Here is a 24,908-nt window from a genome sequence, read left to right as displayed (position 1 = left end):
TCATCCACCAATTGTTAACCTCCATTGGGATGATTTGGGCAGCCTTACAAGGGGCTTGAACATTAGTGCAATAACAGACTGGTATGCAAATATAAATGATTAATTCAAGAATGTTGTTCAAGAACAACGGAGCCGCAAATTTCACATAAGCGCTCATTTTCACAGTTGTAAACACGACGGCATTTTTCTGCAACGAGGGGCTTTGGTGCCATGGTATTTGTGTTTCCAGGACGACCTTTAAAAACAAGTCTCACAGACATCCTGTAGAACTTAACCAATCAGGTGACGACTTCTGAATTGTTTCCAGATAAGTGTGCATCAGACGTTCAGCCAACGGTCCGTGGGCGTGACGTTTGAGACTAAGAGTTGACAGAATTCACAGCAATTTGCATTCTTTGGACTTCACATTATTCCGTCCAGTCTGAGGGTATCAAGCATTGATAATTTGAGCCAATTTTGTTTTATTTGTCCAGTGTCTCTTAGCAATGAGGCGCATGTTTCTGTGTGAGTTTGTGATCGAAATAACCTAAAAGTCTAGTGTGTGATCCTCAGAATGTCCCTCCACACCATCTCAGCTGTCGGCTTATAACTGACAAAGCAAATGCTGCATTTCCATTTGTTCTTCATGTCAGATTTAATGCAAGCACTTACTAAAGACACACAGTGAAAAATATGCACTGAAAAGGTGTGGACATGTGTAGGAGTTTCCCTTTCAGATGCACAATTTATGGGAGAATTTAAAGGGGTGGTGCGATTTAACTTTTTAACTTTAGTTAGTGTGTAATGTTGCTGCTTGAGCATAAACAGTATCTGCAAAGTTACAGCGCTGAAAGTTCAATACAAACGGAGGTATTGTCTTATGGCAGTTTATTGCCTACAAAAACGGCCGGTTTGGACTACAACAAGCTTCCCGGGTTGGTGACATCATCACCGCAGATGTGACTTTTGCCCGTAATAGTAAGGGGCGTGGCGTTTCCGGCAACCTGTGCTTGGCACTTCAGCCAATAAAAATACATGAAACTACATTTGGCCATCTAACCAATTTAAGAACATTGTGTTTTTCGGAGGGATGGGCTTCATAGAAGCAGGAAGCAAACAAACCATTCAAAGGACAGTGTAGACAGCGGTGTAAAATAAAGGTAAAATATAAGAAAAATACGGCGTTATAAAAAAAGAAGTATCAAGACATGTTATACTGCGCCCCATAAACACAAGCAAGCCAAGAAAAAAAAAACACGGAAACACCCCTTTAAATGAATCACACAAGGTGATTTACTAAGGTTTACACTTGTCAATTTACTGGCATTATATTATTATTATTACTATTACTATTATTTACCACCCCACAAAGCATGTTTTAAACAGACGCTAATTTGCACTGCTCTTGGTAGATTGTGTTGGTCATTCGACAGCACAAACATACTACTCTTTACGGTGATGCTAAAGATTCAGGAAAAAAAAAACACTTGAGTATCACCATCTTGCTTAAGCCTTTGGAATTTAACCCACCAGATCAGCAAAATATCAGGTTCAACTGAAAGATTTAGTTCCCATGTTCCCCAAACTGCTGACAGACATTTATTTTTCTAAGGCACACTGTTGAATTAGCAGGATCAGAGAAGGGCCCACTGATCTCCAGTAACCAAGTTTATTTTGCAGATCTCAGCTGTGATCACACAGCATTCAGAATCCTCTTGGCCACATAATGTTTAACGTCCACCTTCCCACATACCCGAGGGATCCTCCCTGACCAAACGCTCTCTGACAGGCACAGGATCTGCCACGCGCATTAGCATCTCCTTCACAGCTCCATCCTGCTGGGTTTGCCACCCTCTGACTGCAGGGCTCACACGCAGCCCGAGGGGAGAGCCTCATTACCACAACACCACCACAACATCGGGGTTAGGTGTGTAACGCACGCCTGGATTTACATGAACTCGCCCGCTCTAATGATGCAACTTCGTGCACTGTTGCAGTCTGTCTCTCAGGCACATTTTAGAAGTTTGACAGCTCTCGATGTCATCAGATTTTGGTGTTTTTTAGTTTTTAATCTATTCAATCTCAATGTTTTCGAAAGCTAAAGAAAATGTTTTTATGCTAATAAGGGCTTGAGCATTGATTCGCTCAAGCCATTGCCGTGTTTGTGATTATTGTAATGTTCCAAAAGCCTATTTTCTGTCCTACTTAGACTAATCTTCCCTATTTCACAGTTTATTTGTCTAATCCATTTAGCATTTCGGCACTTTTAAACAACCGCTTATAATTGCTATTCCCAAGCGATAATTTTTCATCAGAAGTTGCGCTGTAATTACTGGAATTCATCTGAGAATTACGGAAAGCGGACACATACCTACACAGACTCATGACAAACTCGCTGTCTCCTTTTGAGATTCACATCTAAGGTTGTCCGTCTTTAGTCTGCTGGGAATCCTGTGTTAAATGTGCCATGACATTTCCACCTGCTAATCAAACTCCAATTGCGTTAAAGTTGTGGATGACTTGCCAGGTACAGACTGCCCTTTTTTTTGTCTACACCTCAGATAGTCGTCTTCTCTCTTAATTGCTAGAACGGCCGCAGATGTGCCACTGGCTGTGGCCTCCAGTGATGTTCTTCACCATGACTTCACACCCCCGTATGCCTTCACACCTTGCAGGCCGTGTTATTCACAGCCTGAACCCCTGTGTGGTGCCCTTCTGTGCATATAGGACTTTTTTAATGTAACCACTAAAAAAAAACTTTTAAAAAAACACACTGTGGCGGAACTCAATGGGGAGCCTATTAGCAACTTGACATTGATCTGACATTCTCCTAAGTAATAATTTGTCAAGTTGCGGCTTCTGCTCAAGGTGGTCGGTGGAATCGAGGGTGTCTAGCGAGAAAAGGGCTGCACACGTTCCACTCCAATGCTCTTAATTAGCTCTTAGTCAAAGCCCAATTATGTTGCTCAGGGCTCTGGCCATTACATTACATTTCAAGAGTGCAGGCCCATTAGGAAGAAATGTGTTCATGTTGTAATTTAAATATTAAATATAATTCAGTGTGCTGTATGACTCTGATCATCAAGTTGTGTTTGAGGAAATTTAGCTTAAAACAGAGGTGAATTCTTCACATTTTAACAGGGCTACTTCCCAATGGATGCTTTCTCTCCTTTCCCACCAGCTTTATCATTTTACTTGAATAGTTATATTTGGGTTTGGCGAACTGACATGACTGCTGAAAGAACGCACGTTTTGGGTATTTTCCAGTTAAAGAAAATTCTTGTAAGCATCCTAAATCTAAATAAAATTACTTAAAGTGCAATTGTGTTAGATATTAAGATTTGTTTTCAAAGAACATATCTTGAATTGAAGTTTCTTTTCTGCACCCTATTTTTTTCCTTCAGTTTAAAGCATACATCTATGCTTTACATCTATATATTTTTTTTTTTTTTTACTTTTTGCTAATTTTTTTTTCTTTTTTTTCGGTTTTTCATTTTGTTTTATTTGTTTTATGTGTAGCACTTTGGGATTGTTTTTTAACTATGAAAAGGGCTTTACAAATAAAATATATTATTATTATTATTATTATTATTATCTAACAAAATATAATTAAACTGAACCTTAAAACAAGAAAACAACATGCTTGGTCATTTCACATATGGGCCCAAGTTGTACGTTCATGATTTTAAATAAAAGTATTTTTTTTTCTTTATTCATGATTATAAATGTTTTATTTATAACCATGAATAAAGAAAAAAAATACTTTCATTTAAAATCATTTATGTTGACTTAAATATGCAATAAATTTGAATTTAAGAAAAACTTTAGATGTTTGCGCTCAACCAGTGGCATTTGTTGTTTAAAGATCTCGTGACCAAAATTGATCACATAAAATACTACACATTTATAATAATTTATATACACTGCTGTTAAGAAATTTAGGGTTGGTAGGATTTTTCTGTTTTTTACCATTGATCACATAAAATCTCAAAAATTGATCACATAAAATACTACACATTTATAATAATTTACATACACTGCTGTTAAGAAATGTAGGGTTGGTAGGATTTTTCTTTTTTTAAAGACGTTTCTTATATTCAAAAAGATTGCATTTACTTAATCAAAAATACAATACAAATATTGTGAAATATTGTTACAATCTAAAATAACTGTTTTATATTGTAGTATATTTATTTCTCTGGCAAAGTTGAAATCTCAGCATCATTACACTAGTCTTCAGTCTCATGATCTTTAAGAAATAATTATAATATGCTGATTTTGAGAAAAAACACATATTATCACTGATGAAAACAGTTGCTGTTTAAAGGTCCCGTTCTTCGCAATTCCATCTTTCAAACTTTAGTTAGTGTGTAATGTTGCTGTTAGAGCATAAATAATACCTGTAAAATTATAAAGCTCAAAGTTCAATGCCAAGAGATATTTTATTTAACAGAAGTTCCCTTTCAAAGCCTACAGCGAACGGCCGGTTTGGACTACACCCCTGCACTTCCTTCAGGAATGACGTCACTAGAACCGTTTGTTGACTAACCCTCCGCCCACAAGTACACGCAAAAAAGGGGGCGTGGTCTTGTTGCTCTCCCACGTGGAGAAGAGCGCGCATTCAGCGCTTGCATCTCCCCGTTATGGTAAGAGGCGGGACTTTTACGGGCAAAGTGTGCTAAGCTGCTGTCCAATCACAACACGGGAAGCGCTGGCCCAATCAGAACTCGTTACGTGTTTCTGAAGGAGGGACTTCATAGAACAAGGAAATCATCAGGCCGTTTTTAGGACAGAGGAAACAGCGCTGTACAGATAAGTCAATTGTGTGAAAAATACTGTGTTTTTTTACACGCGAAACATGAACTCATGTTATATTACACACTGTAAACATAATCAATGCTTCGAAAACCCGCAAAGAATGGGACCTTTAATATTTTTGTGTATGCTTTTTTTCAGGACTCTAGAAAGTTGACTTTAGTCCACATCCACTTTGTGTTCTTAAAGTGAATAGCACTGCAGAGCGCCACTGCACCAAACTTCAGGGACTAAAGTTCGATTAAAGTAGCAACTCTCAGCTCTTGGGCACCTACACCAAAAGAGCACTTAGCAGCTGTCAGACAAAGTGCTACAACACTCAGAAAATGGTGCATCATGCTCAGTAGGCAATTCTACAATGTGTAATGGGCCTTCTGCTCACCCATTGTTGTGTTTAAGGGCCTATTACAGACCAGAGTGATCGATTCATGACTGTATCCATTTCTGCCCAGCTGGCCTGAAGCTATATGCTAACGTTCATCTAATCTCTGAATGTCTGCATGTACAGTTTTATCACTTTGCCCTAGAAGCAGTGACACAGCTGATTAGTGTAATGTCATGTTTTCACATCTCTTTTATTTTTCTTTGTCTCCTTTCCCCTCTTATTCCTCTTCCCTCATTGCACTGACAAAGGTGAGCCGGATCAATACGGTGGTGAGTCGTAAACGGGAGCAGCGTGTGCTCTTCATGGTGGTCACAATGGTGGTGTGTTACCTGCTGTGTTGGCTACCTTACGGGATTATGGCCCTGCTAGCCACATTTGGCCGGCCCGGGCTGGTCACACCGGCGGCCAGCATTGTTCCTTCTCTGTTAGCCAAGAGCAGCACCGTCATAAACCCCATCATCTACATCTTCATGAACAAACAGGTGGGTAACAGAAAAGCTACTTATCAGCCCATGTGCATGGCTGCTATTTTTGTTAGATCACAATTGGTCGGCTATAATATGAATATGAGATTATATTTACATTAGTTTAAATCCATTCAAGTTTAGCACATACTATAAGTATTTGAATGCTTAAAGGTGTACTATGTAGTATTTTTGCAGTAAAATATCCAAAAACCACTAGGTCATTGTTATATATTTTGTTCAGTTGAGTACTTACAATATCCCAAATGTTTCCAACTATTTATAAATTGTGAGAAAATTCCTATTTTAACTAAGGACCAGGACGTGTCAGCATAGCGTTTGAGCGAGTCGCCTGTCAATTGCGTCATATCTGCGCTACCCTCGGTTTTATTCTGCAGAAGCACTTTTCTCTTAGCAGTGTTAACATGTCACAGCAGCGCAGAGTGAACGCACAGTGCCGTTTCTAGGCATAGTCAAACTAGGCGGTCGCCTAGGGCGCCAACAGCTGGGGGGCGTCAATGAGCCCCCGCCCCAACAAGATTTTTTAGTTATTTCATATATATTTTATTATTAATATTTCGTACTTTTGCTATTTCAAGGCATTATGATTAGTTGCGATTATTGGAGTGAAGTCGCCATGGTGATAGTGGAGCTGCTGTAATGAAATGAGATCATGTAGAGGGCGGCAGGGAACGTCGTCATCCGTGGCATTGTAACGCTTGTGTCCGAGTGAAAAATGCGGATAGCTCACTTAATGTAACTGTAGTGGATGCAAACACGGAGGCGATTAACATCAAACAGATCGCACTTTATTCCCCGCTGAACTCTCATCACAAACTCCCTTTCCGTCCACAGCATTACTTAATAAAACAAAATAACTGTTAGCAACAGAAAACAGAAAATAATCCCCACACATGGGAGCTCAAGACTCAGTGCGCACATACACAAAAGGCAGACTTCGTTTGCAGGGAGCGCGCGCAACTCTTAAAGGGGCCACACTATATTTCTACTCGTTACAGCGTGCTTTAGTTTCATCATCATGAAAAGGTCAAAGCCATCAGGGGCTCAGTATCGTAAAAAGAAAGCGAAATATACAGGTATAGCCTACTTATTGGTTACTTGTTCTCTACTAAGCTGGTCCCTCTATCATAATGTTGAGCAAAACATTACACTGAATATTAGTACTGGACGGACCACATGCCATGCTCATTTCAGGTGCAGAACATTATAGCAGTTAATTTGAATAATTTTTTTTTTACATCAGAGATAGCTGTTTAGTGTAAATTGATCAAGTAGGCTAATACTGTCATAACCATGGGCGTCACTAGGCCCTTTTTTATGAACTTATGCATCAGCCCCCCCTAAAAAAATATGTGATTAACCTTTAAAACATGAAACTGGCGCAAGGCTTCGGCTACGGCTTCGTCCCGTCTTTTAGTCTTTGTGTCACTGTGTTCTTCAATCCGCAGCGGCGCCGAGTGACATGGTTTTCAAGCTATTGTTATCTAATTTTTTGGCCTTCAGAACATCTTAAAATACACATATGTAGATCATAGAAATCAAATTTTTCTCGGGGGAGCATGCCCCCGAACCCCCCAACATCTGTGATCTCAGAGATAATAAACCTAGCTACATTATTCGATTAATGCATGTACAATATGCCCATGAAATAAGGAAGTCATATTTACTTAATAAGTTGAAGTAAAAAAAAAAAAAAAAGGGGGGGGGGGGGGGGTGCAACATATGAATCTCGCCTAGGGTGCCAGAAAGGCTAGAAACGGCCCTGTGAACGCATATTCACAGTAATGTCATAACATAATTTTAAAAACACTTAAATGAATCTAATATGATAAACAGAGCTGCTTACCTTATACTCATGACCGGAAAAGCAAAAATAGTGCAGGTGCCCAGTGACTGTAATCCGTCCCGTCATAATAAAAGTCCCGGTGCTCGCGAACCATGTGTTTGTGTAACATTCGCTCCAGCGGCCGTGCTCAGCTCCACAACACTCGGTCCTGCTCTGCTTTATACTACAGTAACGTTAATAACCGCATTTATGAACATGATTTCTGCCCGAGTCCTATTTTCTACCGGCTGTGAGGTGAAGACCACATGTCCCAAGATACTGCGCTCAAACTTGGCGTCATCAAACTACACCTTTGTTTTGAATAGGCGCCCTCCAGTGGACGGAAAGTTGCATAGTGCACCTTTAAGTCACTTAAAAATGGATGAACGTCATTGCAAATTTCAAAAACACACTTTAATGCTAAACTTGACATGACTGCATGACTGCTGCATTAACACTTTATTGCTAAAGCTAAAAATGACTTTCAATACTTGCAAAAATGACTGAAGACCCATTCACACCAGTAACGTCCACACCAACAAACGATGACACTAGTTAATTCTAAGTGTGCTCTGTAGGTTTGTCGCCTGTTGCTTTAAATGTTCAAGCCCATTAAATCATGAAGTTTTTTGCCTTTTAGTATGAATGTTAGTCGTACTGTTACTCTATAAGCTAGTGTGCACCAAAACAATGTCAAAATTCGCATTTAGAAGATATAAGCATTCAAAACTTGCAGTTTTTTACTTTCGCCAATATGGATTAGTGATTTTGATGACATCACTCTGCACTTCGCTTAACTGCTATTCTGTCCAGTTAAGTTTCTATTTATTTAAACAATTTCCTTCATTGTATCGACAAAAATGTTTAACTTCAATAAGCTCAATTTTAAGGCAACCAGGTTTCTTACTTTTTTAAGTTAAACCAAAAAAAAAATTATAGTAAAGCGTGGCATTTCTGTCTTTGCACACCAGGAGCGTGTCTGACTAGGAGCGCCACTGCTGCTGTTATTGATGTACAAGGAAGGCCTATACTTCATGTTAAACATAAATACATAGCCTACTGATACAGCAAAGACAACGTCGGCAGTATCCTATTGACCAAATATCTATGGTATTGAAGGCAAATTAGACAGTTGCAATATGTCAACATCGATAATTATGTTGTTTTTTATTATTACAGTTAGACCTCTTTTCTGCATTTATGTTAACCTAGAGACTTTCAAACATGAACATGTAATTTATTAATATGTGTTCATTCAAAATGACATAAACATCTTTTCCTATTCTATTTTGCCTGGAAACACTTCCAACACGGTCACGTGAAAAATAGGTCTGTTCTATTTCTAGCATGCACACGTTTTCCATGCGTGAGACAAGCGTCATGCAGGCAGTGTGCAAGCTCTAACCTGTTAACTTAAGAGTTGAAATAAAAACGGCCACGCCAGGCAGCCGAGACGCTCACGCCACACTTGCAGGGTGCCGGCCTCAGATTAGGAGGAAACTGTCCGCGGCTTTACCGAGTTCAATGGCGCTAAAAGGTAGAGCTTTTCGATATGCCCCACCCGGTCTTCCTGTTTCAGTTGCATCAATACATTGAATAATGCTCCTGGAATGGATTCTGATTGGCTGTAAATGTTTTTATCTTTCATCAGCTTGAAAAGTGATTCCAAGTGATTTTTCGGTTATCTTTATAGTTGTGGTGTGGACTATTTTTTGTATTTAGAACGATTTTTAGAACTATATCTTAATTATAAGTCACTATAGTTATTTTCCTTGGTCTGAAGGGCCTTAAGAAAAGTAATGTCAGTTGTGAGAAAAGTTAACATAATTTGTGTGCATCACTCTTTTAGTTTGATATTTTGTAAGCCAATTGAAATGAATGTGAAGCATGACTTAACTCACGGCATGCTTTTGTTGCTACTGAGTTTTTTGCATGCTACTCTTTGCTATATTTAGACTGACCGTTTTTCTTTAAAATAACACACTCTCAGCAGGATCACTTGAGGTCTGTAATATCTCATAAGTTTGGGGTGTAATTCCCAAAAGCACATGATCAACACCTCCTTTTCGTATGTATATTTAACAGCACAGATTGCACAAACTAATTAGTTAAACTTGTTTTTGGACAATTAAGTCCCAACTGCTTTTGAATGTGAACTATAGCAAATGTGTTTTGCATGGGAACTTATTTTTTGTCCAAAACATGTATGCTGAAACAAATGAAAGGAGAAATTGTATGGGCACCTGGGTTGCTTAAGTTAAACTAGCTCCATAAAAATAAAAAGCCCATTAATTTCCTCTAGTCAAGTCGTTATAGATTATATTATAAACTATTATGTATTGAATGATTACAAGGCTATCATAAAGACCATATGATTAACTGTACCATTGGAATATTTAATTAAGCAGTAATATTAAAATAGTTTTCAGGTTTAGTTTATCACTGGGGACAAGATGATGACAAAGAAACTGAATAAGTAATCAGTTCTTCATTTATTTTTTACTGGTTTTGAATTGAATTCTGCTATTAACCTGTAATATCTCTCTTTCTGTTCAATCTTTTCCTCTATTACTCTGCACTGTAAAAAAACTTTTTTTTTAATGAGTTGAAATTATCTACTTATTTTATGAAAATATACTGAATAAACTTAAAATGTCATGAGTTTATATATTGCGATTATTTTAATGGATCGTTCACCCAAAAATGAAAATTCTGTCATTTACTCACTTTTGTGTCCTTACAAACCTGTATGACTTTATTTCTTTATGGAACATAAATTAAGATATTTTGAGAAATAGCTCAGTGTTTTTGTTCCAGAAAATGGAGGTTTGTTACCTAAATCAAATCATACAGATTTGGAGCGACATGAGAGTAAATTATGAGTGAAATTTTGGGTGAATCAGTTTAAAAAGGGTCAGCTTGCAAAGAGTTCTATTCAGACTTTTCCTTTTATCCACATGGGCTTTAAATTGTTGAGTATTATGTTCTGTTAATTTCTTTAAGTACATGTTGTGGAGAGCAAAGTGTTTGGCAAAATGATTGAAAAAGCATATGGATGCTCATGAACATGAACTGTCTGATCATTTCAAGTTACTACACATAATTAATGGAAAATAACCTGGTAAAGGGCCAAACAATTCAACCATATTGATTGTTTCAGCTCCATTGAATGCTGGAAAGAGAAAAATGAGACTGAATCACAAAACCTTTTTTTTTCTTCAATTTTATTTGAGCTGAAAATGCATTAATCCAACTTGTTTGTCAGAGAATTTGCTTAAAGATGAATTACTTGTTTTTTCTGAAACCAAAAAAGCTACAGTAATCAAGTAAATCATTGGTTGTTTTTGTTGCTGCTGTTGTTTTTTTGTGTTATTTATTTTTCTTTGGATCATATTTTACAGTGTGCATTCTCCTGTAAATCCCATGCAGCTTCGATGGCTGATTTGTATTCCATTTATATTTTCATTCCAGTTTATGGTTGGACAAAACAATGAAACTGCAAGTTATGCTATAGTCTTTGGAAGAATGCACAAACCATTCGAGTGAATATAATCTTCCACTGCTCTAGGATTGTATCAGAATATGTTCAATGAAAGTTTTCAAAGAAACTTTTCATTTAAAGAAGCACTTCTTATTTGATCATACTGATACAAGATGCACATTTTATTGTTATTTCTGAACTTGTGTACATGTAAACAAATTTTGTAATATCTCTTCTGTATGGGTTTAAGCTTCTGCTCCAAACAATTGCTTGTGATAAGACCGGAGATGAAGACTTGGAGAAACTAGTTTTGACTGTCGGAGAAGACACCAGTCACCTGTATGTCATTTTCAGTCTTCAATTCCTCCCAGCCCGTAACCATGGAAACTGTGAGTTGAGGCGAGTTGAAGACTTAAAGTGCTGTACAGATTCAAGTATCTACTCGGCATGTGTCGATATGACCAGCGGAGATTGAAAGACAGCAGAAAATGGAAGCGTATGGAGAAAAAAAGAGAGGGAGTTTTGGAGTTCGAGAGAGCTGCGAAGTCCCTGAGCCTGTGAGTAAATAACTGTACTGTTATACCGCCTGGGTTCAGGAGCTGTCATGCTGTGTGGTAATTGCATTTACTGCTTCCTTTTTCCTGGGACGCAAAGAATTTTCTGGCACATTTCACATTTTTTTCCCTTATTAAGAGAACAATGTGTGCTTAGGGTAAGCATCAGTGCGCTGAAAACCTCCCTTGTTCATTAGCTGGCAATAAGAGTCACAAGCACATGAAAATTACCATGCAGAAAAGTAATTTCTTCATTATTTTTGTCTTGGGTTTCAGTGAAAACTTCCTTAAAGCATACTTAAAACAATATATATATTTTCTTGAGAAGCAAAACTGTGTATTATAATAAACAGAAATATCTTGAATTAAGTGGTAGATTTTACCACACTGGCAAATTGCTTTGTTTTATTTCAATCATGTCAACTCTCTGAATAGTTTTAGCATGTTATTGAATATTCTCCAATGTGGAGAAGGGAGGAAGCAGATGCAGCGCATAGTGGAGACACTGAGACGCAGGAGGACTCCAGTCAGGAAGCAACCCACAGTACAGGAGACCTCTCAGCACCTGCTTCATCCCAAAGCCACAGGAGGGACTCTCCTAACACTGTCTCAGGCACCCAACCTACGTCAGGAAAAGTGAGATGGCCCCAAGCAAACAACAACACTGCATGGAACCAACTAGATGGGGACCTAGATAGAGTGCTTGAGGCCACATTAGCGGGATCAGCTGAGAAGAAAATCGTCATGGGAAGACGGGTGCGAGGAGGCCTACGAGTGGAAAGCCACCAAGTATCAGGACCTCGTTGAGCAGTGTAGGGCCAAAGGGTGGCAGACCTGGCTATTCCCGGTTGAGGTCGGGTGTAGGGGTTTCCCGGCGCAGTCTGTCTGGAAAACACTCACAGCTCTGGGTTTGGCAGGTAGAGAAAGGAAGGTAGCTGTTCGTAGGTTGGGTGAGGCAGCAGAAAGAGCGTCTTGCTGGCTCTGGAGTAGGAGGGAGGAGTTGAGCTGGGGGCCAGGAGGAGGTGTGCTGTGACTGGCCACCACTGCCGACCTGCCAACTGGAGGGTGTTGTGGTTCAGGGTCGAAACATCCCGTGAAAGTTGGACGCCACCTGACGACATCTTCTCCTGGCTGAAAGCTACTGTCATGTACTACAGTCAGTGACTGAGTTAGATAGCATCAGCTAGATGTATCCAATAGTGCTGATATTAATGTATTTTGCAGACTAAATCTGCTATGCTGTTGCTTTTGCTGCAGAGCAAGTATGGACTTGCTACCTGCTAATAGATACACAGACACGCTGCTGTGAGCATTTAAGATGTGCTGCTGCTGCATAAATAGACATACATAAATTCCGTATCAGACTAGACAGGTGGAGCTGGGGGGATTAGAAGGGTTTCAGAGGAACTCTGATAACTTGTTGCAGGACTATTACAGCAAACCGTGAACCAGACTATTTAAATGTTGAGCAAGCAATCTCATTGGCTGCAGGATCAGCAGAGGCCAGTCAGCGTGTGCCATGTAATGATGAATTGCTTGCAAATCTAACCCAGAGTTTCATGACTGAACTAGACTTTATTTGTTTTATTTGTGGGTTTTTTAAATAAAATTTTCATTGTTTTCATAAAAATATAATTTAGTTAAAAACCCAACTAGCAAATTAAAAATATAAATTTTTCTGCTCTGGTAAGAGTATCTTTTTTAGGATAATTTGATGTCTTTAATGCAAAACAAGACAAAAAAAGAGTTAGTTATTTTAAATTTTTGCTGTAAAAGTGAAAAGTGACTGCAAATAGACCTATTATTGCACACTATGTAAGATAAAATAAGACAAATAAAACTGCCCACATCCAAAGTAAGAGCTTTCCAGAGAGAGAGTCAGACCATCCAAGCACTGGGATCAGTTATTCCGGACCACCTGTGAACAGGTGTAGCATAATTGGCGAGAAAGTTCTGTTCTTACCTCCCAAGCTTCTTAGCACCCCGCAGAGAGCTAATCATCTCCTTTCCAAGCCATCATCTGCTCAAAAGTCTGCTACCCAGCAGTCCTCGTTGATCCGAATTGTACCCGGTTACCCCAGCCAAAAGAACATGCACTTATCCAGCATGAGTATACACTGAAATTATTGCTCATTATCTGCCCTAGATGAGAAAGATTCCCTTAACCCCATATGCTTAAGGCTTAAGTTTAGACTTTTAGGAGACAATTTGCACAAAAAAATGTTTTCATCCAGCTTCAGTTGGAATATTCATGCATGGAGTTTTCAGATGTTCACATCATGGGGAACATGTAAAGTACAGGTGAATATGTTGTTGCATGGTCTGTTGATTTCTGCACAATTCTACATCCTGCATCGATCCTGCATCACTTCCTCATTATATATTTTGACTAATTTGATGAAAGCTTTCAGCTCACAATAAGATATTATAGCTCCAATGATAATGACAAAATAAAGTTCTGAAATTATCTTTAACTTACATCCTTGAAGTTTCTCTGCTTTGCCTACAATTTAAGCTCTATTAACATCATTTGTTACATAATGTGTGTTAGGAAATATTTTACTAATTTTATTTTAAAATGCAAAAATACGGTTAGTGTCACAGGCTGGTTGCAGCAGAGATGACACCTGAACAGAACCAACACAAAATCAAATAGAAACCATGCTGACAAACTACCAGAGGACAACTGACAGGAGAAATTAGTAACTTAGAAGCTAAGAAATAATGAAAAGGAAAAACGAACATACACGTGATAAAGGACAGGTAGGGGCCGGCAGCTCAGGGACAGCCTCCTTGATCATATCTGGGAGAGCAGGAGATTCTGGGACACTTCCTTGGCCGTTTCTGGGACAGCCTTCATGGCCGTGTTAGGGGAAAGCGGGGAGCTCTGGGAAGGATGGGTATCGTGGTCATCATGGTCAGCATAGCATTCAGGCTGGGGTCTGGCTGGTGTGCATCCGTGTGTGGCCCAGACACACATAAATGTAAGAGCCTTTATGGACCATGCAATGCTCTCTGGGTTGGGCTCTGGAATCTCCCTCACTGGATAAGACTCGGGAATTTGTTTCACTAGAACGGACTCAGGAACTTCTCTCACTTGAACAGACTCTGGAATTTCACACCTAAAGAATGGACTCTGGAACATTACTCACTGGAGCAGACTCGGGAAGATCACTCATTGGAAGCTTTGTGACTATTGGAATAGGCAATGCTGTAATCCTTGAAGCAGAATTTTTTCTCATTGCTGCTAAATCCATTTTAAGTGGTCTATCAGGCTGCAGAGATGAAACTGGATCTAGTGCAGCAGTCTTCATTTTCATTTAAACCAGGACCATTACTTATGAATGAAATTACACACACTAATGAACAAAACTAATGTCATCTGATCCTTGTAAATTCAGTTAATGACCATGTAAAAACCAATGTTCCATATGCGCTAAATCTGATTCTGATGGAAACACCCAGCCAGATAGTTGTGTTAACTGTCTTTCAGCATGTCCAGATGCAAAGCCACATTCTGTGCCACCTTCGTCATCACCGCGGGGTTCAACAGACCTCCTGCCAGCCCCTGTAATGAGTCTGTGGATCTGAATCCATTTATAGACTCGTTCCTTCAACCTCATCACATTCCTCACCTGCTCGCTCACCCCCAAAAAAGCTGCACACCTGCGATGGCTGACAGCAACATGACCAATTTTCAGATTCATTACATTATAGGTCACCTATCCCTGTAGAAACGTTAAGGACATACATGTCTGGACTAGCTGTGGATTTATGGTGGAGGTATGAGGAGTGTTTTGGGAAGACTATCAGTGAGCGCCGTGGCCATGCATGATTGCTTCCCATCAGCGCTAACAGAACACTGAATAGCCATTAACAGGCTCACTGAAGTCAAATGTCTTGGGAAAAGTGTGTATCTGCAGTCTGCTATTAACCGTGACCCCCTGACCCCAATCTAAACCCCATGCAGTGGTCTGTCTCTGACTCTTTTTGTTGTCGTTCTATTTCAAAGGCACTGATAACAGCTGTATTAAAAATTACATGATTTTTATGGTTCAAGTAATGTACAAAGAGACATGCTGGTTCTGCAGTGTTTGGCATCTTCTGAGGAAATGTAGTAGACTATAAGTATACATGTGAACATGGACGTATACTAAGTACACTACGTTTTCTCAAGGGGTGAAATCTCGCTCTGTGTTTTTTGGATTATGTCACTTTGTGCAGAAAATCATTGGAACAGCTTTTTAAAATGACATTTGTTACTGTTATACTAATATTTACTTCTATTATTAATGAAAATCTTTTTAATTAATTTTTAAAAATCTTGCTTCGAGTTTAAAGATTTATTTTACAATAAAGTTGTAATTAAGTATTTCTAGGTCACACAAAAGTATGTACACTGATATATATTGTGCAATAATGTTCATAGAAATACTTCACAATTACACCTTGTTCATTTTATGCCGTAATGTTTCTGTGTTTGTCAAACGCCTTAAATTTGGTTTATTTTTCAGGTTGAAATTTGATTTTTGAATCCCAGCTTTTCAGTGTTTTTCAAAAGCTGCTGTTCCAGAAACAAGGAGGATTTTAAAGGGAGGATTAGTTACACTCTCTCCTTCTGAGGGAACAATTCATGACTAGCCATTCATCTACTCAACACTTGCATGAAATCTTTTTGCAGTCATGGTACAGAGCCATGGCCTCACAAACATTTCCTCGCTGCTGTAAATGGGTTTGCTTGGAGCTAAATATTTTGCTTTGTTATTGTTTATGGTTAAAATACGTGTTTCTGGTACAGAAATGGAATTGCTGAACCTTTGTGACTAATACTTGCACCTCTGCATTTTAGTATTCATAAAACTCTCCTCAAAGTTTTGGCTGAGTTTGACAATTTAATGGTTAAGGTTGTTTTGTGAGGAGGTGGTAAACCTCTCGCACATATCAACAAAACACCTTCTCTCTGAAAATGTGTTTTTTCTCCTCTGAGACCTTTGCAGACAGTTATGATTAATTACCAGAAGACTCTATCTATAATGAAAAGTAAAGCATAAGAATGCAGACCTTGCTTTGGACCATAATAAATTTCTTTAGCTATTTTCTGAGTATCCACTGTGCTGTAGGTTGTTTTTTTTCTCAGCTTAAATCAGCCCACTTTGCTTTCATCTGTGGTGACCCGATGGTCAAAACCCGCAAGCTGTTTCCTCTGAGTGTGTGATCCGCTTGCGGGGGAATGTAGAGGTATATACACAGATGCTCAGTGAGAGATTGGCACCTTCAAACAGCCATCTCCATCACTCTCAGATAATCACTGCCTACACTCCTGCTGAGAGGTCCTGCCTCCGATAATGAATTTTTGTGCACGGCGAGCTTTCAATTTGCAAACAAGCCTGTCCACATTGTTCCAGGGCTGATGATTCCCACGTCTTGCTGGTGTTATATTATTCCTGCTGTCTATACAGTTGCAAATCCAGCAAAGAAAGGGAGAAATGAGCTGAGCTGTGCAATCAAGTGAACATTCAGGCGTTGTCTTGTTTTGCCACCTTGGAATTATACGGTTCTATCTGCATCCTGGGCAGTTTTGATATATTGAGCTTCAAGGTTTTTGCATTCCATTTGACTTTGTACAGATAGAACCTACACAACATAACAAAGCATCACATAATGTATATAAAATGTCACAGAATAAGAACATACAAAAATGTTAGAACCTTATAATTCCAAGGTGCTGGTTTGTCCTTTGATTGATAATGTGCATCTCATTATCTTAAAGTTTGTTCCAAACCTGTTTGACCTTCTTCTGTGGACCACAAAATAAGATATTTTGAAGAAAAGCTTTTGACCATACAATGTGTATGACAAAACAACATTGGACCCCACTGACTTTCGTTGTATGGACAAAAAATACTAAATGCTTGTTCTCACCAAAGACAATAACTAATGACAAATGTGATTGTGAAATATGACTACCGATAAAACAGTAGCAAGGGAAATAGAATGTCTAGCAAATATTGAACCTTAAACTAACTTTACGCAAAAAAAAAAAAAAAAATAGCCGCACACGAGTTTCCCCTACACTGTAAAAAATGATTTAGAACAAAAGTTACCTGGTTGCCTTAAAATTTTGAGTTCATTGAAATTGAAATTTTTTTGAGATTCGACAACCTTTATTAAAAAATTATTAAAAGATTTTTTTAAGCATATTGGGTAATTGTGTGTGTTTTATTTCTGATGACGCAGTGAAACATGCCAAATAGTGCTATTTTCATGATTTATCAAATTTTTTATGTGGTTCAGATACAATAATATTTTGAGTTTCTATTTATTAAACAAATTTCCTTCATTGTATCAACTCAAATTTTTAATTTCAATAAACTCAAATTTAAGGCAACCAGGTTACTTACTTTTTTAAGTTAAACCAACAAAAAACAACCAAAAAATTTTACAGTCTAGTGGTCAGGAGCATTTCCGTTGTGTTGTGAACTTAAGTTTCAGTATTTAAATTAATCTTGCAAAATGATTAACTAAGGTTTGCACTGCGTCTGTGTTCTTTAATTTGCGCATCATTAATAGATCACAAGCAGAACCTTCGACTTCCATCTGCACTTTTGGGAATTGTGCTCGCACTACTTTGCCCTGTTTAGTAAATCTGGCCCTTAGTGTGAACAGGCATTTTCCAAAATATATTCTTTTGTTTCCACAGAAGAAAGAAACCCTAGGTTTGAAACGACATGAGGGTGAGTAAGAAAATGACAATGTTATTTTGTGTGTGCACTATCCCTTTAAGGATTAGAAATGTAATCCTTGCTCTCTCAATCTGTCTTCGTGTGTCAGTTTTGCAGATGTTTCCATGCGCTCGTCATGTGCACCACCCCAGAGAGAGGCTCCAGCTTTAAAAACTCCTCCAAAGTCACCAAAACTCTCAGGACAGTGCGGCGCGCCAATGGCCAGAATGTGACCTTCGCAGTGGCCTCGGCTGGCCAACCTAACAGCGTCAGACAGAAAAGTTCCTCAGAGGGTGTTCCTGCTGCGGGCCAGGGCAACAACAGACCTGTTGTCTCTCTTGTGGCCTATTACAATGGTGGAGCTCACACAGTCAGGCCAAACCAACAGTAATACAGTGGAATTAGAGGTTAATGAGGTCACAGGATGCGTAAAAAGAAATGAGAATTGATGAGTGGGCGAATATGGAACTAGGCCACGCCCCTCACTGACAATCATGTTGCGTTGCATGTACAACCTTTCTGGTGGAAAAAAAACTAAGACTGGAATGGTCAAATGGACAGCTGGAGAAAGGGATGACTATTGACGATAAACATATAGAAAACACGCACATGGATCTAATTGTTAATTTAGTTGATGGATCTTCCGTCCAGAATGTAAATGTGCTCTCAGATTTTGGTGAGGTGAAACTGATGAGCCTGTTTGTTTCTGATATTTGACTTGAACAAGGACGCTTACGCTACCAGTTCCTTCCCGTGGTTAGACAACAAAGGTAGCACAGATTGTTTAAAGTGATACTTTTCTTACTCTTGTAATTCTGCTCAACATATGGACATGTACAAGTACAGTAAGCACATGAAGCCCTGTTTGTTAAAGTCCCCCTGTGGTGAAAACCATGGTTTTAAATTTGTTTGTCTGTTTGGTGTTTTAAATGTGCAAATTCTTAAGTCAGCACAATTGCTGAGTATTTTCTCCTTAAAACTGCAGTGAACCAAAGACAGGTTTGAAATTGCTGGTGTTTCTGACGTCACAAACTACCTTGTAACCAATCACGCCAACCGGTGACAGTCAACATGTGGATCTCTGAGCTTTTAGGAGTGAGTGGAGGCGGGCTAATTTGCATATTCATAGAACCGCATATATAAATGAGGCAAGGGTGTACAGTTACATTCAAGCTATTTTAAGGCATGTACATTTAAATACATCCTTTTGGTGATCAAAGATGAGTTTTAAGGGATACAGTTGACTGCAGGGGGACTTTAAAGGATACATGTTGCTGAAATTTAAAGGGGTCATATCGTTTTCTTTGATCTTTTGAAATACAGCGTTTCATAACGTCCTCCTCAATCCAAAAAGGGGATCTGTTAAATCTTGAACATTCTGCAGTCATTCTGATATCAAAATCGAAACCATTTAACTGTCCAGACATCAGTCATTTATGTGTATTGTTGCGCGTTTAAAGTCGCCTCGAAACAGAAGTTGTCGTCCCTATTTTGACGTATATACAAGTGAAATTGCTTCTCATACAAGAAAAAAATGTAGGGTGGGATTTGGTTTTGTCCATCAGGATTTGATTAAATCATGGGATAGTTGTGGTGATCCCACCCTCATGCCAGTAACATGTCACTGGAAAAGAGAAGCGGTGTTGAGTTATTTAAAAGTTATTTTAATCAAGGGCACATTCATTAAAAAATTAAAATAATGATGTGCACCTCATTTATAATAAACATAATGCAATATTCCATAAAAATAAGAATTGTCAATAGACTTTTATTTTTCATAAAGTGACCCTGATCGCATCAATCAGTCAACACAGCTCATTACAGCTGAATTTGTTTTATGATAATCCTCAAAATGTTAAAAGAACCCTTGACTACCATTATTAATGGACCTCAGGGAAATGTTTCAAATGTATCATATGACTCCATAAATATGTCTACATGAAATACACTTTTACATATATATGAAAGCTCTGAAGTTCTATTTTAACACTATTTTAACAGATGTTGTGTAATAAGAATGCTTAGCATTTGATAATAGTTTGCTGTAGCCTTGCCAGTATATTTCCAGGTTTAAATAAGCAAATAATTCATTTTTAAATACAACATTTTGCTTGGCATGTTATGTGAAAATGACTGCAAGCACCCATCCCATGAAATCCCTTCGTCATATTGTTTACCAATACACAGAAAATAATAATTAAATGCCAAAAAGCTTTCATAAACCATAATGTATTGTAAAGCAATGAAGCCTTGAAGCCAAAACATGAAACAGAAACTCTTGACAACTTATTTACAGTTTTTAATTATTTATAGCATTTCATATGTTTTCATTAGTATTCATGTTTGTTGATTCTGGTAGTTAGGTTTTGTAATCAATATTTAAATTTGTTTGGCATCAAAGGGACAAGCTTCTCAGCGATGAGCGGGCTCCTCAAGACTTGAATAATGTGGGATTTGACCAAGAGTCCCAAGTGGGCTGTGACTGTTCTATTCAGCTGGTCCGCATTTACTAATGCAGCAACATTCACAAATCAGAGGAAACGGTTGATTTATTTCTATTGTAAGAGAATTAAATCACATGTAGCTAAGATTTTAAACTCTCAAGCAGATTTGAAAGATGTAGATAATTTTTTTATGACTTCTAAGCATTTCTTCCTGTAAATGTTTTGGTATCAAATTTTTACTGATCGGTTTCACTTGCCATGTTTTGTACATGCAGTACTTTCTTGTTAGGGTCACTGTAAAAAATCTGTGTCTAAAACCCTAAAAGTCTAAAAGTGTGAGGGCAGTACTCCTTACGAAAAAGAAGTTTATTCAAGTGTGCTATTAGTATAATTCTTTTAAACTAAAAAATAAGTATATTTTTAGTCTACCTTTTATGTACTTATCAGAAATATACCCTAAAAGTGCACTTAAGTGACTAACACTGAAAGAAAACTATAGTACTGTAGTTGTGTATACTCTTTTGATTAAGTAGCCTATCAAATACTTTTTTTACATACAGGCTTACAAACTTACATTGTTTGAAAATACTGATTTATAAAGAAAGTAGATATGTTCCTAATTCTGAGTATCTGCATTTTTGTGTAGGCCAGTCCTCTGATAGTGTACAAAGGAATTTACTTCAAATCTACTTTACACTTTTCGTTTAAAATGTTGCTTTTTATGAAATTTGTTAAAAAGGATGAACGGGGCTAGAATAAATGTAATACCTAAAAATGTATACCTAAATAGGAACATAAGTAGTATACTTAAAGTGTAAAAAAATACATATACTAAACTAGTAGTTTACGAAGAGTATACTTTAAAGTGTACTTTCAAGTATTAAAGTATAAGTATTAAACATATACTTTAACTTAAGTATTAAAATAGTAAACTACTAGCATACTTGTAAGTTCATATTTGTAGTACAGATGCTGTACAAATGAGAAATGTTGTACACTTAAAGTTTACCACTGTTACACATATTTTTATGTACTAAAAGTGGGCCAATTTATTCTCAATTGCAATCATTATTGAAATAATACACTTACAAGTTTACTACATTGATATTACTACACTTACTGCACTTGAAATTTACTTAAGTATACTTCCGATTATGAACTTGAAGTATACTTCTTTTTCGTAAGAGAAGTTGCACTTTAATTTCACAAAGTTGCATCTAATATTCTTATTAGAATATTAAATATGGGATAGGTTTATGGGACACTGAATACTGGAGTAATGATGCTGAAAATTCAGCTTTGACATCACTAAATTACCCTTCAAAATATATATTAAATTGTAGTACTGTTTTTATTGTATTTTCAATTAAATGCAGCCATGCATGGTGAGCATAAGAGACTTCTTTCAAAAAACATTTTAAAACATTTACCAACCCCAAACTTAGTATACAGTACATATTTATATGTACAAAAATAAAATTAAAAAATAATTACAAATCAAGTTATCACCTCATGTAATAATGGAGAATTACCCGAAACAGTCATATAATCTATAAAAGCAGTAAAAAAAAAAAAAAGCCCAGTACTCAGATGAGACCCGTTTCACTTTATTCCTTTTTTTACTGGTTGGATTTCTGTAACAAACTGGCATTTACCTGAAAGTTTGATCACAATGTGTATTTTGAGGGTTATTAGGGTTTTTGGTGGGTTATTTGTGTGAAATAAATGTTAGTGGGTGTTTTTGAGGATATTTTCTTGATGTATGCCTGCCATTTTTATGAGTTGCGTTTCTGGTGCGCAGTAGTGCAAAGCTGACGATGTGCAAAACTTTCTGTGAATTATGTACATTAAGCAAGAATGTTGTAAGCAGTCAGCTGTACATGTCGTGTCAGAATACATATGGAAATGCAAGATAACAGCACTTTGAAATGCATAAAAATGCAAATGAACAGCAGAGTGAGTGAATGCAATTTTTGGACATCAATGAAAAACTTTGTTACAGTCCATTGCTAATATTAGAGCGTTTTTTTTTTTGATAATTCTAGCTCGCTTAATTCACCCTAAGATTGAAATTGCTGTTGTTGTTTTTGTTTTTTGTTGTTTTTTGCATCCTTCGATAAGTTTCTTACATTTTATTTTTTGCGATGCCTCAAAATGAAGCTAATACATCAGAGTGATCCCCAAATCGAGATTTAGTTTTGTTGTTGTGTGCTGTGATTGCACGTTATAAAACATTGAAATGTTTGGCGGATGACTAATTCGTTTGTACAAATGTGTGTGAGTGTGTGCTAACATCCGTCTGTACTATGTATTACCAAAGCTGATTTTTTTTTCCTTTGAATGTTGCACATTTTAATGCTAATAATAAAAATAAATGTCTGCTCTGGATATATAATATTTATGTGGCTTTTATAGAAATAATTGTTTTAGTTTGTTTGTTTATTTGTAATGTACAATTTGTAGAACACAGAGAAGCATATTTCAGATTTTGTGCTCTATTGATATTTCCAGATTGCTTTGTCATTGTGTATAAGAAATCTACGGTGATCTGAGCTGTCAAATGTTTTCTCAGATATCCTTTCTTGTGCAAAATGACTAATGTTTCCTATTTCTTCATAACAAAATGCAAAGGGTAAAGCATCTGCGTCATCTGTCTTTGTGACAGATGTCTGCTTTAGTTTCTGTCATAACAGTGTGATGTACTGGGATCTGATTTGAGACTTGAAAATGGGAAAGTCACATCATAGTATGATAAATCCCACTCTGAAAAGGATGAATCAATAGTCAGGGCGGTGGAAAGCCAGTGTAAGAGGGAGACACAAATGCTGAAAGACAGAAAGTTCTCACACCTTAAGAAAAAGAAGAAGTTGTTGATGGACCATCATCCAGCAGGTGTTCTGGAAAGAAGAAATATGCTGAATTAATTTCGGGGTATGTATGTATGTATGTATGTATGTATGTATGTGAGTGGTGTTGATGGATGAATGTCAGTAGGAAGTCAGTCTGTATAACTGTCTATTCGGGTCTTCAGGCTTTACACTGTAAGAGTGAGACTTTGACAGTTCTATCACTTATTTGTAACTTCACACTTGCATCATCAATATGGATTTCATAGCGATCGCATATGCTCATCTTGGTCACTGTGTGGATGTGTGAAGAGTGTGTGGGTGAGTTATAGATAACAAGGACATGAAAGGTTTTCTCAACACTTTATTTTTAATGAATAATTTAATCATTGAAAAATATTTCTTATACATTATAAATACACACTGATCAGGCATAACATTATGACCACCGAAAGGTGAAATGAAAAACATATAAAACGGTAATGTAGGCAGCAAGTGAACATTTTGTACTTAAAGTTGATGTGTTAGAAACAGGAAAAATGGGCAACTGTAAGGATCTGAGTGAGTTTGACAAGGGCCAGACTGTGATGGCTAAACTACTGCGTCACAGCATCTCCAAGACTGCAGCTCTTGTGGGGTGTTCCTGGTCTGCAGTGGTCAGTATCTATCAAAAGTGCTCCAAGGAAGGTACAGGGGTGAACCACTGACAGGGTCATGGGTGGCCAAGGCTCATTGATGCAAAGGGGAGCAAAGGCTGGACCGTGTGGTCCGATCAAACAGACGAGCTACTGTAGCTCAAATTGTCCAAGTTATTGATGGTGAAAAGGTGTCAGAATACACAGTGTGTTAATGTGCATAACTGCAAACAAGTCAAGGTGTCCATGCTGACCCGTCCACAGTTGAAAGTGCCAACAGTGGGCACGTGAGCATAAGAACTGGACCACGGAGCAGTGGAAGAAGGTGTTCTGGTTTTGATTAATCACATTTTTCTTTTACATCACGTTGATGGCCTGGTGCATGTGTGTTGCTTATCTGGGGAACACATGGCAACAGGATGCACTATGGGAAGAAGGCAAGCTGGCGGCGGCAGTGTGAATTTTCTGCTGGGAAACCTTGGGTCCTGCCATCCATGTGGATGTTACTTTGACACGTACCACCTACCTAAGCATTGTTGCAGACCATGTATATCCTTTCATGGAAACTGTAATCCCTGGTGACTGTGGCTCTTTCAGCAGGATAATGTGTCCTGCCACAAAGCAAAAATGTTTCAGGAATGGTTTGAGGAGCAAAACGTGTTTGAAGTGTTGACTTGGCCTCGAAATTCCCCAGATCTCAATCCAATCGAGCATCTGTGGGATGTGCTGAACAAACA

At 37.9% G+C, this 24,908-nt stretch overlaps 1 protein-coding gene across 2 annotated transcripts in view; it reads left to right on the top strand.

Annotated features, from left to right (window-relative positions):
- tmtopsb (teleost multiple tissue opsin b) overlaps window positions 1-23,030 on the top strand; it is a 47,993-nt gene extending 24,963 nt beyond the window's left edge. Inside the window, exons 3-5 of one of the 2 annotated variants that reach the window (XM_067435344.1) lie at window positions 5,428-5,661; window positions 18,225-18,258; window positions 18,356-18,559. In XM_067435344.1, the coding sequence (XP_067291445.1) occupies window positions 5,428-5,661; window positions 18,225-18,258; window positions 18,356-18,417 (330 nt within the window). In that variant the 3' untranslated portion in view covers window positions 18,418-18,559. Of the gene's footprint in view, window positions 1-5,427; window positions 5,662-18,224; window positions 18,259-18,355 lie in introns of both variants that reach the window. The other variant, XM_067435343.1, reaches the window with a different exon arrangement.
- Window positions 23,031-24,908: the final 1,878 nt, after the last annotated feature.

This window comes from Pseudorasbora parva, chromosome 24, assembly GCF_024679245.1.
Source record: "Pseudorasbora parva isolate DD20220531a chromosome 24, ASM2467924v1, whole genome shotgun sequence".
NCBI classification, from domain to species: Eukaryota; Metazoa; Chordata; class Actinopteri; order Cypriniformes; family Gobionidae; genus Pseudorasbora; species Pseudorasbora parva.
Note: the sequence above shows the minus strand (reverse complement) of the source record. Positions and strands in the feature narration are given on the sequence as shown.